This window comes from Lonchura striata, chromosome 9 (genome assembly GCF_046129695.1).
Source record: "Lonchura striata isolate bLonStr1 chromosome 9, bLonStr1.mat, whole genome shotgun sequence".
In the NCBI taxonomy this organism is placed as follows: domain Eukaryota; kingdom Metazoa; phylum Chordata; class Aves; order Passeriformes; family Estrildidae; genus Lonchura; species Lonchura striata.
The window spans coordinates 20090088-20106181 of NC_134611.1; the positions used below are offsets into that span (position 1 = coordinate 20090088).

Genomic DNA, 16094 nt, shown 5'->3' on the forward strand with positions numbered 1-16094 from the left:
ACTGCTCAGTGCTCAATAAATCCCTTTGTCCACCCAACTTTGTACCCAAATAAAAAACCAAATCTTACCTTTTCTGACACGTTTAACTGGAGTCCCTGTTCCAGCTCTTTTAAAATGCTGCATTTTGTCACTTGTTGCTATCTGTTCTGGTGAAACAACATGACGGGCTTCATAGCTTAGTCCAGCTCTGTGAAGATGTCCTCTGACATGATTGGACAAGCCAACACCTGTTTCAAAGGTTGCTGGACAGTATGGGCACGATTTTTTTTCAAGCGACAAATCAGTCCAGTGGAAAACTGAATTATGCTTTGGCAATGCTGATCCTACATTTTCTAAATTCTGAGGATCATGCAAGTCATGCAAGAAGTTACTACCCTCAGCATCTTCATAATACTCAAAATAAAAGCCATCATTCTGCTCGTAACCAAGTGAAGATTTATCACCAGCTTCATTATCTTCCATTTTACCTTTGAATATGGGGAATAGGTTTACATGCTCCTGATTAATATCACTGTAAGATTCATCCTCCACAGACTGTGTAGTGTAATCACATAGTTCAACATTATCCCATGAACTTTCATCCTCCGTTTCATAGCTGTCTTTTTTTTCAGCAGAGTTTAGTTTCTGTAAAACAACAACAGTCATTTTATGCAGAAAATCTGGACAGCAATCCAAATCATCTCCTGTAACAGAGCCTTCCCTCTTGGATTCTTTAACCACTCTTTTTACAGCTACATGCCTATGATCTTTACAGCCTTCTGCCCTTTTGCAATCAAGGCTATTTGAATCCATGACAAAACAATTATTACTTGATGAAGAAAATAAATGCAAAGCACTGACAGATTTGGACTCTTCCTTTTTTAAATGCAAAGGGTAAGAGTCACTAGATTTTTTAATAATCCTGTAGTTTTCATATTTGTGTCTATATAAATAATTACTCTTTCTGGTACTAGCTTTCTGCTTTGCTGCTTGATGAAAACATTTACGTTTTTGGTCAATGCTATTTCTAATAAAAAAGTTCTTGTTTGTAGAATTTAGATTGCACACACTTACAGATGACTGTGAAACGCTTTTCCGAGCCTTCTGTATCCTGTAGGGTCTCTTGTGAAGTTTTGCGAAGTTACTGGATTGTGAAGTAGAGCCAAATGATCTTTTTACATCCTGTTTTAAAGCAGAATTCTTTGGAAAAGTAGAAGAATGTTTGATCAACTGTTTTGTCCTGCTACGAAAATCTAAAGATTCTTCTATTATACTGCCTTTTCTTTTCTCTAGTCTAAGATGGCTACCAAAGGGATCAAGGCATGATGCTGAATGCAAATATGCCATATGTTTTTTTAAAATGCTTCTAGCTGAAGTAGCAAACGGACACAGCTTACACATATATGTCGATGACTTTCTTGAGGATCCTAAATAAGGATCTTTCAAGGATGCCTTTTTCTGAGATTTTCTATGGGACAAGTCACTACCAATAATTGAACATTTGACTACTGCTCCATGAGCGATCCCTCGATGGCATTCCAGTTCATTTTCTGTCACAGCCATGAAATTGCATTCCTCACAACAGTAGTATCTTTTATCTTTTTCATGGGTCTTTGCATGCTGCACAAATGTTTTGGGGCAATTGGTACCAAATACACACTGTGGGCACTGTAACCGTGCACTCCTACCCTCATCCTGAAGTTCTTTCAGCTCACGGATTTCTTCCATCAGTTTCTGCCTTCTTTCCTGGTGAATTATCATATGTTTAAGAAGTGAATTACGATCTCGAAATGTCCTTCCACATTCCCTACATGCATAGGGCCTGGGGACATTGAGATGCCGGAAATGACTGTTCCCATCTAAATGGTACATCATATGCCTATGCAGATGTTTCTTCTCTCTAAAATTCACATTGCACTTTGTACAGGGATAAAATGATGGTTCATCAGTACTGAAAGTAGATGGTGGTTCAGAATCATTCTCTTCACATTTGTTTTTTAAAGTATTGGATAGAAAAGTGCTAGTGTGAACAGGAGAAGTATCTTCTGCACAGTTACTAGTAGGACTATAAATCAGCTGCTGGATACCATCAACAGTTTCCAGCTCTTCATCTGTAGATTCAGGCTTTACTTTACTCAATGAATATTTCTGTGGTTCTACTATTTGTAGCTCCTCATTCTGCTCTAAGAATTCAACATTTAATAGTTTTGATTTACTAGGAATACAACTGGTATCATCAAAACAGTCTTCAGTATAGCGTGTTATTTTACTAACATCCATTTTCCTTTTTCGTTTCTTTTCTATCCCTACCTTACAGTGAATGGGAGACTTCTCTATTGTTTCTTCATTAGTCATAAGAAACTGTATAAACTCTTTCTGTGGATCCCAGCTGGGATCACATCCTGATCTGAAGTCACCTGTACCTGAGGAAATGCTTGTTAAAGTATCGACACAATCATCTTTTAATAGCAAATTTTTATCATCCTCACAAACTTCTACTTGGTCTACTAAAGTGCTATCTACACTATTTCCTACTGTTTTCTGTGAATCACCACCAACTGAAGCAGAGGTAGGTAGATTTTTAATGGAATGAGTCAGGTTCTTAGCATGTGCTACATCAGGTAACAAAAATAAAACTTGGTGCTGATTGGATTTCTGTGTTGTACTCTTCACAGGCAGCTGAAGATCTTGAACCACTGTCAAAGTTGAGCAGGAATCTGCAGGATGACCTCCAGGTTGTCCAGCGGTTAATGAAACGCTGCCTGTATTCATGATGGAAGTCTTTGTTGAGGTGGAGTGTGAAACTGGTCCATTAACAGCAGTTCCTCTAGACAACATAAAGTTTTCACTAGAAACAGTAGGAGCACCAGTGTGTATAAACAGAGAAGCCTGGCCTCCACTTAAGGCTATTTCAGATCTGTCCCTTGATAGCTCCTCATTAAGAGTCAATGTGTTGTTCTTCTGAAATGACGTGTCACTCTCTTCTGGTTTGGGAATGCCACCTTCTTCCTCAGATATAAAATTATCATCACATAGGATTTCTTCTTCTTTAGCACCAGTGACTCCAGTATTTGTCTCTAAATCATCCATATTGCTGGTCTGTCCATTAAGTACTTTTATACTAAAAAACAAACAAGAAAAAAATCAGGCAATTGCAGAAATAAATAATGACAACTTTAATTTACAGCTTTTCTTCAGGATCACTTCACACTCTAATCTAAAAAGATGTTTTGAACTTGTCAAAATCTACTTATCATTTAGGATATCCAAGACATTTATAGCAAATCACTGAAGCAATAAAAAATACTATTTTTTGGTATGCAGTATTAATAACCATACATCAAACTAGTCACTGCCAAATATCCCAGCTCAAAGAAGCCCGAGACCTACACACGAGCAAGATGGGGAAAATTAGATTGTCAAAACAAAAGCAAATACATTCTATATGTACATAAATACAGGTTATCTTCAGTTGTTCTCCTGAAGTAAAAGTAACGAGTAAAGGCAACCCAGACATCTACTAGCAATTCTGGTTTTTTTTTAAACGTACTTTCTTAAGGAAACTTAAACAGTCTTTATATTTCTCAAGGCAGCACTTTTTTCAAAATACTTCCATACAACTGACCTAATGCTACATGGAAGCCTGCAGAAGGGAAAAACACAATGAAGCTAATTTTGAGCATCTGATTAGTGACAGAGACACAGCGAATGATCAAACTCACTGAGGAGACGAGATGTCTTTTTATTCCCTTCTTACAAAATAACCCTCCTTGCTTTAAAACAAATAAATCCCATTTGCTTATAAGGCTATTTTAAATGATAAGCAAATTAAACAACATCTTATGAAACGTGGTGGGGAAAAAATACTGTAAGAACAAAACACTTCATTAGGATTTACCTACCAGTTGAAGTCACTGTGTTGAATCCAGAGCATGACACTAAAAATATCTTCCAGTACAGAAAACTACTGCATATTAATTCCCTGTGGGTGGCCTTGTCTTTCTACAAGTGACTCTTACTCATATATCAAATCATCTATTCAGTGCTTAGGGAGCACAAAGGAGCTGCCTACACATGAAAATCAAAGTGCGACCAACAGAAATGTAAACTTAGTCCACTCTGGCATTCACTTTTTATACGTGTCCTCTGAACACAGTGAGTATAAGGCATTAAAACATTCATCTAGGAGTCAGGACATCTGTATTATACAGAAATCATGTATTTTACCCTTATAGACTACTCACTTTGATCTTTTGTGGGATTTGATTCCTACAATCACATAGCTTCAGTTACTAATTAACATTTTGAATGGAACTCAGTTAAAAGAAGTTATTACCTAGACTCTTTGAATTAAGATGTTATAACTCACAACTAATATCCATGGCTTCCTGCAATGGTCCTTTATCGAAATCCAGGAAGACCACTTTGGACATCCTTTTCTCCTAAGGAGAGAAAACAATCTAGTTAAACAACACCAGTCTCAACTTCATAACATAACATTTAAAAATATGTCCAGTATTTTAAACTCAATAGAATGACAGCTATCCACACAACTCAAAGCTAACTACAGCTTCACGGAAATTGTCTTTTGTTGCACTTGCAAAAGGACAAAACAATTATTTAACCTCTTCTGAGTTTGTATAAAACAAACCCTAATGTAAGATAACTTACTTTTGCAGATAAAAGTAATTCTATTTGGAGTAGAAATACAATGAAAAATTAAGTCATTAAAAACGTATTTCCTTTGCTACTCCATTACTGAACGAGTCGATTTAGAAATATAGCAATGCTCACATCAGAGCCATAATAAATGTTTACTGTGTGTGAAATATTTTATTGTATTATTGTCTATTACATACCTTTATGTAAATGTTCTACTAGACACCCAGTTCCTCATTTTGCCATTTCTTAGATTTTTGCTTTCCTTTGGTGTTTTGAGATGGGTCATTTTCCACTATAATAACGACTTCCAATAAGATCACATCCAAAGCTATCACCCTAAAACGGTGATAATGCACCACCCAGCAGGAGTCTTTACATCACCTACAGAAGTTAGAAATGGGCAGTGCAAACACGCGCTAAGAATCAGCAATGCAAAAGTCAATTAAAAGCGAAGCCTACAATGATGCACAACAGCACCAGGAATTTTACAACTCAATAATGTAGACTTCATATAGTATCAGACAACAAAGTATAAAACTGTTCACAAAACATTAGTAAGAAATTGAGTAAGACAATTTTGCCTGGAAGATGTGCATTTTCCTAAGTTTATTGCTGCAGAAGCAGACAAAAGTGTGCTCAGTCAATCTGAGAGCCGGTATTAGCTTATCTCAACAGGAAGCAATGTTGCTAACGAAGTGGTAAATTCAGTGTTAATGAGTGGCTTCACTGTTACCACCTCGGAGGTAAAACCTTCCATCCCACCCATCTGTTCTGGTGTGAGGGGTTCAGAGGAAGAACAGACGCTTCCCATTTAAAGCAACTTCACTGGTACCCCTGAACAGCGGGGAGGCAGAGTGAGAATATTGTGCTGCTTGGAGATTGCAATCCTCATTATCAGAATGGCTCCTCATAACTTCTCACAGGCTTACAAGATGAAGACAAAATTATGTTGCTCTACATACAAAATCATACTGCTAATGAACATTAGTATTAAAGCTGAAGTTAAGAAAGTGGCTAGGACACCCTGTGGTCACACTCTTCAGAGTTATGAAAGATATCTAAAGCATTACCCTATGCAATCTTGTAAGAGACTCCTCTCTGTACTGTGTATTTATGGAGATTGTCAACTATTCCATACGGGTATGATTAGAAGTCTTCTATGGTAAAACAAGTATTCCTAAAGATTTCAGTCTTTGAATCAAGCCTGAAATGCTTACTGTATCAATAATATCACTACTACATTTTAATAATTTTCAGCTAATTATCACTTTTATTCTTATCATCATATATTAGTATGTTTAAAGCTATCAAGGTGGTACAATTCACTACTTTTTGTGCAGGACAACAACAAAAAGGTTAATAGTTTTAACAGTGTGGCATTAAAGAAAACAGAAAATGTATTTTTAAAATACAATAATTTAGTCTTGTGATAATACCGAACCAAGATGCAATAGTTCAGTTACATTATCTACTCCACGTGTCAGAATTTGTGCAGTAACAATGACAGGTACAACTAAAGACACAATGCCATGTTTTTTGAGGAAATGTTACCATCTAACTTGTCTCTTGGGAAAAAAAGAAAAAATCATTATAACTAAGATGTAACCAAGGCTAGGTAATATTCTTCAGATGTTTTCATCAGTTTTAAAATTATCTTCTCTATACCATATGAGGAATACAAAATTATTAATTCTGTCAAAATATGTAGCATTTAAAACTTGGCATATTTTAAAAATTGAGACAAAACTTCCAACTTTTTGAAAGCATTTCTTATCATATCCACTACCAGGACTATACCAGATAATTTTTATTTAAGCATCTAGTGCAATATACCTAGGAGATATATACAGGTAAAAGTGGTGATGGAAAGTGTCTGGAAAAGCCTACACAAGCGTATACAATCCCAGCTCCTACCTTTTAAACACACTTTATTTAAAGGCTAGGTCAATTTCAATTATTTCAGTTAAGCCTAGAATAACTGCAATGCACTTAACAGTGTTATTCTTGGTTTACATGCTATGCTATTTACTATACAGAAATTGTTTCATATTCAAAAGTAGAAAGAAACCAATTATTTATTCAGCTAAGCCACACTCCACTCTCTATTAATTGATTTAAAATCTACCCAATTTTAAGTACTGTTTTTATTAATAAACTATCAGTTTTAAAAATCATAATGTGTTCTGCAGATAGGATTGCCTGTGGCCAGGCAGTCTCAGCATTAAAAAAGTGTAAGGTCAGATCTATCTTCAAGCTGACAGATCATAATTTAAATGCCTTAAGCTAATCTTACTGTCTTAAAAAATCTTGAACGTAAGTATTTTTGCAAACTATCAGCACTTGCTATAACACCCTTACTACACTACATCTTGAGGTTACTACAGAAGAAATGAGGTGATAATTGCATATTAACATAATTATTTCGTAATCCCTCCAAGCAAGCTTCCTAGGTCACTCAGTAATTCAGATTAGATGCAACCTTCCTGTCATCAGATCTATGCTGTCCACTTTCTGTTCATTAATAATTCTTTTTGTTAGGAATGTACTTAAATCCATTGTTCTATGTACATTATTAATTGCATTTATTACCAGTAGGTTTATGATGGTTCCAAGTTCTTATTTCATAATGACAACTTTTACTGTGCAGTAGCGTCACACACCAAATCAGGAGCACTGCCTTCATGGAATGCTAGTTCAGTAAAGCTTACACCTCAGTAGCAAGCATACCATGCTGTTGCCTACTAGTAGTTGCAGACAAGTTTTCTGTCAGCCTCTGTTGCAAGCCCAGTGTCATTTAATAGGGATTTACAATAAATCTAAAAGCACATTAGAACTGAAAAATTAAGACAGGAGAATTTGGCTGAGTTTGTGAAAAGCACGAAGTGCCTTTATGTGTTCTGATATCAAGTTTCTCACTAAATTCCTAAATATGAGCCAATGAGTAAAAGCACAGAGCAACTATTAAGCAGCACAAAAACTTAGAAGCCATCTTCTAAATGGCTTGAATTTAATCAGCCTAGTTAAAGAAACTGAAGAAATACAGTGTCTTTCAGCAGTGCTGTAACAAAGGCAAAAACGTACTAGTCCTGTGCTAAATAACTCCTCATAAGTCAAGTTCTTCAAGCAGGTATGTGAATAAGCAGGACACTCAAGGGATTGTTCAAATATTCAAGACATAGGAAAGGTGCTTTCAGGTTTGCACTGCTCCCATTTAGATTTTTCTTCAAGACTTCCTTATGTAAATAGAGAAAACGAACAAAACCTACCATTTTTCCACAAGTGTTCCTATAATAAAGCTTTCTTAAGTGACAGATTGTATTAAAGGTGATGGAACCAAAGTCACATATTTTTAAGCAACAAAGAGAAGACCAGAGAGAGTTTAAGTACAGGACTAAAAAAGCATCTCCTTCCATTTGCCCCGTCTATGCCCAGTCTATGCTTTAAAACCTTAATCATGGCAAACATCAAGCACAGAACTTCTGCCAAAATAGAAAGGTTTAAGAACCTGTGGAAAATGAAGGTTTCAACAGAGGAACTAGTAGTGTATCAGCCACATCTTGAGAAAAAAAAACAACCTCAGAATACAGCTGCGCGATATTTTTGCCTCCTCCATATCGTAACACACAGAGTTTATGCCTCTGGAGATTTGGGTGTTATCTAGCAATATTAATGGCCCAAATCAATACAATCACAATACTTTGATCATTAGAACAATTCCTATTACTTGTTTGCCAGTTTAGCATTTTTAAAAAAGCTATCCCACCCCACTCTTCAGATGGAAATAAAACCACAAAGCCTGACAACTAGAGGTGAGTCAGTGACTCACCTTGCCTTCCCTCAGCTTCTATTTCTGTTTTCAAATTAAGCTGTTGAAAATACATTCCTTCTGCACAGCAGAAAAACACTATTTGTAGACCCTTACTTAGCTTTGAATTCTACAAATGAACACTTCTGCATTTTTTCAGACTTCTGTAGTTGAAGAGACAGCTTGTTTAACATGCCTAACACCATGACTACTGCCCCCCCACAACTACTTTACACACAGTCCACAGTTATTAATCTAAATAAAACATGAAGAGTTCAATTCAAAACTAGTTATCTTCAATTCAAATCCACAGCTGTTCACATAACAATACCAACACTGGAAAATTCTCACAGCTAACTAGACTGCCATATTAAACTTTTTTAAAGCAGTATGAAATATTAACAATACAGGATTTTTATTATACCTAAATAAATACAAAGTTACTGCCACCCAGAATATAACTTTTTAAAATACTGTTAAAAAGTTCACTGAGTTGTCAAATATCTGCAGAAAAAGGTGATCATAGAGAAATTCTCCCCTACAGAGCAGCCACGACAAAAGAAGCTCATATTTTCAGTAAGATTATAATTGGGAAGATCAAACTCAAAGCACATTTTTTCAGAAAGTTATTTTCCTTAAACTTAGTTCCTAATGCAAAAATGTCTTCAAAAGCTCTCAGTCAGGAACAGTAAGGAAACAAAAAATTGCTTAAAACCACCAAAATTTTAGAAAATCAGTTTCTGGTCTAAAACATCTAAGAATGTTTATGTTAACACTTCATGTGAAAGGAAATGGAACAAAACTTAAGAATAACCATAACACAACAATTAGAAATCAGAAAAGAGAATTCCATTATTGCCACCAACCATTCTTAATCTTATTCCTCTAGTATTGATTTGCTTGGGGAAATAACCAGTTTGTCACAATGGGGGGCTTCATGCTAAAATTCAATACTGAAATCAATAATAATAAATGACAGTACAATTTAAGTGTGACAAGAACCACATGTATCACTATAAAAAATACTCCTCTGGTTTAAACTGCAGCAGTTTAAGACAATTTCATTGGCAGGTGCTTTTCCAAGTGAACTAGGTATTTCCAAAAGATGACTAGCCAGAACACAAAACCAATGTGTTGACTCTGATAACTTAAGAACAGTCACACACTGTCTGGCAACTCCACAGGTTTTGTAATTCCTGCCCAGAATTCCACAGCCCCGTTCACACAGTACAGGCAGGTACTTGTCTTCATGTTCCTGCAGCTCTCTAGTTTGGATTTTTAGTAGTGCAATGTAGTTTGAATTGTACTGTCATTAGCTCTACTAGAGATGAGAACTACAATCAAGTATTGAATTGTCCTACATGCAGACATACATGGTATTAAATAAAGACACAGAAGTATTAAAAATACAAAATTAATGCTCTGTGAAAATACACACTATTTATCTTTTAAACTGTTCCCTTACTTTTACATGCGTAAATTCTCTTCCTTTATGCCATCTCACATGCCCACACACTTTCTGTCTAAAGAAACTGTTAGTCTCTTTTGCACCATTACCTGCAATTTTCAGTGAAAAGCTACCAGTATGGTACAAAAATTTGTTTTTGTCTAGACATAACACAGTAAATAATTTTATTAACCAGCACCATTATTAAAAACAGAAAGCTTTTCTTCATTACAGTCTACAAATAGAAGTCCTGCTCCTATCCTTGCTGTAAGCTATCTTTATCACACTGCCAAAAAATTAAGGGTTGTGATCAGTGGTATGAAGTGTGCATGGCCATGAACTAAATCTGTACCCTGGGGCTGGTACCAGCTCCCACGCTGTTCAACTTTCAACACCTGCATTAACCACATGGATGCTGGGGCAGAAGGCACCCTTGGCAAGGCTGCTGACCATGCAAGACTGATACACCAACAGGCTGTGATGCCATTGAAAGGGACCTCAACAGCACGGACAATGGGATTCGACAAGATGGCTACAGGTTCCTCCCAAGCTCAACTATGCTGTGATTCTGTTTTAGTACACTTTGCCACAGAGTATCTCAGTTCTTGCTTACTTCAGTCCTCTTTAGAGTGCTCCGCAATAGCTCAGACTATCCACAATTTTTCAATTTCAATATAACAATATAAGTACAAAAGTATTTTTAAAATGGCTTCCAACAACCAACTTTGAATTTATCATTCTGACAGCTGAAGAAAATTACACAAAAATTATTAGGCATACGGTAAAAGCATGTTCTCCCTCTCCCAAGTTATGCAGAATATATTGACAGCAAAACTATCATTTAATGCTCTTCTCCTTTCTACCTCTTTTCTAGGGATCCTGTTTTCCAGAGTTCTCTCACTAAATAAAATAACATTATCAGTAAGTAGAGTACTATTACCACACTCAAATTTATAAACATGCATTTCCCAAGTCCCACCTCATTTTCTAGTTGTATTTCTACAGTTTTAGATTTCACACAGGATGAATCCCTCTTCTTCACCACCATATACTTAAACACCTCCCTGATGTATCACATCTCAAGAGAGACATCTCAGTGTCAGTTCTTCAGGCAACAAGGTAAAAGTACTTCCCCCCTACAGAACCCACTGCCACCAGCAATGTTCCATCCAGTCACACTAAGTGAGACATTTCACAAAAAGACCATGTTTAGGAAAGCATCTGCACTCTTCCAGACCTTAAATTCACCACTGCAGTCCTTACATGTGGCATTACACTAAAATTAATTAAAATAACCTGCTGACCATTACAGAAGATTTTGGATTGCCGAGAAGAGGAAGTATTTTCAACATGGCATCATGTACTGTCAAATTACTGTGCTATTCATTGGAATTATGCTTTTCTTTGAAGCAAAGCCAGTTTAAATAATTGCTGCCTTCTTCCACTCTCTGAAGTTCCTCCTTTCACACTTTATCAACCATTTCATGATCCAGTTTAAAGGCTTGGACCCAAACACCACTGAATTGGCACAGTCAAGAGGCGACAACTACGGGTAGGGGCACAAACTTTACTAGCTTTATTGACAGAAAAATCCACTGGGGAATCTTTTCCTAAAATCCACATGAATAAATAAAAAAGTAAAAATGTAGAGAACATTTCATAAAGCAAAAAAGAAGCTTTGACAGTCCTCTATTAAACTGAAGAATGCAGCACTATAAAGAATTCTACCATGAAGCAAATTTTATGTTCTAAAATTACTTGAACTAAACTACTCAACTGAAGCAAAATGCTAGAAGTAAATGCTAAAATAATTCAACTGGGGAACATTAAATACATCTTCTGAGAATACTATTAACACAAGCAATACTCTTAAACTGTGTATTAGACATGATAGCTATATTTTCCATAGAGACATACAAATGCAAACCCTTCTGGTGAGTTAAATAAAAAGTATTTTCGTTTCTAAAACACATAACTAACTTTCAGAAATTTAAAAACTAATCTACTCCTCCTTAACCTATAGTTTTATAGGATCAGCCACCTTATCTGCTCAGAGACAAGTCCTTTTGAAGCCAGGTACTGCCACCAAGTGGTGATGAAATTCGGATTTGCAAATCCAGTTATTCTCCACGCATACAGCATACAGAACTGAAAAACATTCCTGCAGCTGCCAAATATGAGCACTGCTCTGCTAACACAAGACATTTAAAAATTAATCAAAGGAGAGTCCAGATATCCAAAACTAAAACTGATCTTCAATGTAAAACAAAGGTTTTTCCAACAATTCGGTCCTTTTGTTCAGACACTGCTTGTAAGCAGTTGGGTAAAAACCCCTTTTCCCCAATACAAATCCAATATATACCAATAAAACAATTGGGTGTTTTATATAACTTTATGAAAATTCCCAATGCTTACAACTATATTACCAGAGAGGTCTTATTTTCATGATTTTAGGAAAAAGAAAATTCTGTAACTGAAATAAAACACCTCTTAAGGTATAAATATCCAGCTTGTTTTCTGGATAAGCCACCCACTCAATTTACATTCATTAGTACGTAAAGATCACAATCAGACTGAGAGGGATTTTTAGAAATCAGATATATTTGACTGTTTTTATAGGAATATTTCCCAAGTTAATTAAACAATATTGTTGGTTACCCACATGAACTAGTACTGAAGTGTCAATCCAACAGATCACACATGACAACTTGAATGACATGATGCTGCTGCATAATGGATTTACAGAGTGCTTTTCTTAAACATGATATTAAGAACACTTTAACCCAATTAACACAACACCTCTTCCAACTTCAGAACAACTCTGACCTTATTTACTGTTATATTAAATAAAAGTTGTCATTCTTTTTATCCAGCATGACCTGAAACACATCTAGCAGTTTCTCATGATTCTTGCTTTTTTGGCTGATAACCATTAGCTGTACAAATGTAATCACATTTCAGACCGTATCTCCTGCTAATGTAAACAGATATTTTAACTTTTAAAGCATGGTATCTTTCCCAATTATAAAAACATTATCTGAAACAAACACTCTGCTTTTACTAATTTAATTCAGAACCTTAGAGTAACGAAACACATTAGTGGTATTCACTTATCAGCAAACTGGCTCTCACCCTACATTCTTTCAGTTATCAAGGATTAAAAAGCTAGTAAGATTCCAAGTATCAGTATCAGGTAAGGCAAAAAAAGCTATTTTGTACCTTTTCAGATTAAGAATAAAAAAAATATGTTGACTCGGAGGAGAAAAGCTCAAGTCAGCCTACTAATACTTGAAGTTTTTCTTTATTTTTTTAGTTTAAAACAAAAAAGTCATCACCAAAAGTGATTAGCAGCAGAAAACTCAACTTCATGTTACCAGGATAATATGAACAAGATAAAATTATACTACATCCTCTCTGAGCCAAAGAAACAAAAATTCCACATGCTAAAATTTAGATTGTGCAGAATTCTGTATATAACCTATCATTCTTCAGTATTCATGGTACTATTCATTAATTACATCCTTCTACTTTCAGGTAAAGCAATACTAAATAAATTCAAGGCAGTTTCTGGAAGCAAGTTTGTTTTGCCTGTTATGTAAAATGCTTAAAATATGACCTCACTTCAATGTACACACTTTATTACAGGGAAATTCAGCACAAGAATGTAACTTCTGCAACCTATCCTGCTACACAGAAGTGTGGCCCGTTGCATTTTAACACACTGAGGCCAAGATTATTTTTTGTAACTTTCCCCTGTACTTAAAACAAGACAGATTCTCCCGTGGAGTTTAGAAATGCAGTCTGTAAATCAGACATTTTAAGAACAAATTCTAAGGTCACCCTAATAAAGTACATTCACTGTTTGAAAACAGTATCTTATACCTGTGTGTTTTTAAGTAGCAACAGATTTCTTTATTTATTTACAAAAGTCAGGATATGATATATTTTATATTTGCCTTAGGAACATGAATGATTTGAAACAGCAAGAACAAAACTCCAAACCCTTTACAAAAAAACCAAACCAACAAACCCTACATGGAAAGCACACTAGCAGAGTCATCAGGAAATGCATTATGGTCAAGTGTATAAGAAAAATGCTTCAGCAAATAACTAAATCACATTTTCAGCTATTGCTTTAAAAGACAGACTTACAGTTTAAAAAAGTGCAAATCTGCACTGAGCTGTGAGAATGAAAATTACTGTTTAGAAGCCTCTGAAATGCTGCAGCTACTACACTCATTAGAGGAGACTGAAAACAGGCAGCTAGGAAATGCATGTTGTTCTTGAAAAGAAACTCTCAGTCATCCTTGCTGCTCCTCTCTGAACCTTCTTCAGCTTTTCCATGTTGTTTTTCAGTGACCTAACTAATAAAGCAATACATGTTGCAATGCAATACAGCTACAGTACGCTACAAATTTGTAGAACTGGATCTGGGTTTTGTTTTGTTTCCTAATAAAGCACAGTAACTTCACTGATTTACTGAACTCTGCAAACTCTACTTTTACTGAACTCTGGGAACCTCAAGATCTCCTCCAAGCAATAGCAATATTGATCAAACATCATTACACTGTTTCCACTTATTCTTTTACACATTTTTCTGTCCTCTTGCTGTGAATGCAATCCTACAGGCATTCTTCTCAGAGACCAGCTTTTTCATATTAAACACAGGTCTTCAGAGTTTCATTCAGATGACTTCATACTTAAAATACACTCAGTTATTTATACATCAGACTTTTCAACTAATTTTCTGTATTTAAATGAGTAATTAGATAACCACATAAATTAAAAAGAAACACAGCATAAATGGCAAACTTTAAGTACTTAAACCATTAGAAGTCACAAGGCACAGTTTGAATTTTACTGTCAATTCAACTCCCTTTTCTAGTCATAATTCTTGCTTTACACTCATCCTTAAATGAAGTATTTCCTTTTGCAGAGTTATGTTCAGTTGTTTTCTCAAAGCAACGTGTTTCAGAAACCAGCAAAGTCAGGCTAAGGCAGGAAACATCTTCTACACATACGTATATGTGTAACACAGTGGTAGAGCTTATTTTTAATTGTTCATAGTTCAGAAGATAATTCATAATCAAAGTCCTGAATCAGTTACACATTATACAAAATATCAACACTCAATAGAAAAGTTATTTTAAATTCCCCACAAAGCACTCTTCTATAATCAGTATTTTAAAGTTGACAGCAACAGCTCTGAAGAAGTCTTAGTGGAACAGAAGATATGAACAAAGCAGTTCATGTCTATTTTAATATGTACATACTACAATTTCAAGGCAATATTAAGCCTACATATTAATTGCAGCTTGGAATTGAGGAACAAACTCTTCTAAGCAAATGGGATTCCCTCTCATCTCTTCAAAATATCAAGTCACTGCAAGCAGCTACGTTCTGAGATGGCACGTAAGTCAAAAAGCAAGCAGGAAACTCGAGGAGACATCTTCCGTTTGTTACAGAGGTCTCTGTAGTGGAGTCCTTCATCCCATGTCTCCAAAGTAGAGAATTTACTCAACTGTGGGGCCTTACCTAAAGATTCTCTTGAAAGACTCAAGTTAAAATGGATTAAAGCTCACTGTTATGTTTCACACAATTATATGGAGACAAGATTAATTTTATAGGTCAAATTATTCCTGGAGTAGCAAGTAAATGGAAGAGAAAAAGATAAGCTTCCTAATTCTTTTTCTCAAAGTAACAGAGAAGGGGGTTGGGGTGAAGGAGGAAAATGCCTGTTACAGAAAATTCTTCCTAGATGGGCACTTTGCAATTGCAAATGGACACTTAAGTTCTACCAGCAGTAAATCTCCATAAACTTTGTCTTTCAAATAGCTTGCAAATGGGTACCTAAAGACAGGAAGAGAGAAGAAAATTCCAACAGAATTTCGTTGTTTAAAACTTGAAATGCTATTTTGATAGTTGATTAAATTTCCTACGAAGTTATTTATTAATACATTAAGTGCAAGTTTAACATGCTGCTTTTACCATGCAAAGTACACTTTCAGTACTTCGAAACCAGGTGGATAATGTGCAGAGAACAAAATTATTTAAAATGCTCATAATTTTGTCTCTCAACAGCTAGCAGAACATTATAGCTTTTAAACTATAACGATTTATGGAAGAAAAACATTATTATCATCATAAAATTAAATAATGGGGGAAATATATTTTGTTCCTCTTTTGGTTTTGTAGAAGTAA

At 35.4% G+C, this 16094-nt stretch overlaps 1 protein-coding gene across 9 annotated transcripts in view; it reads right to left on the reverse strand.

Moving 5' to 3' along the window:
• ZNF644 (zinc finger protein 644) overlaps positions 1-16094 on the reverse strand; it is a 77282-nt gene that overhangs the window by 15620 nt on the left and 45568 nt on the right. For 5 of the 9 annotated variants that reach the window (XM_031505536.2, XM_031505537.2, XM_031505533.2 and 2 more), the window contains exons 3-4: positions 4349-4421; positions 69-3100 (exon numbers count right to left, since the gene is read on the reverse strand). In XM_031505536.2, coding sequence (XP_031361396.1) covers positions 69-3069 — 3001 coding nt within the window. In that variant the 5' untranslated portion in view covers positions 3070-3100; positions 4349-4421. Of the gene's footprint in view, positions 1-68; positions 3101-4315; positions 4422-16094 lie in introns of all 9 variants that reach the window. The other 4 variants (XM_021526396.2, XM_021526439.2, XM_031505534.2 and 1 more) reach the window with 3 other exon arrangements.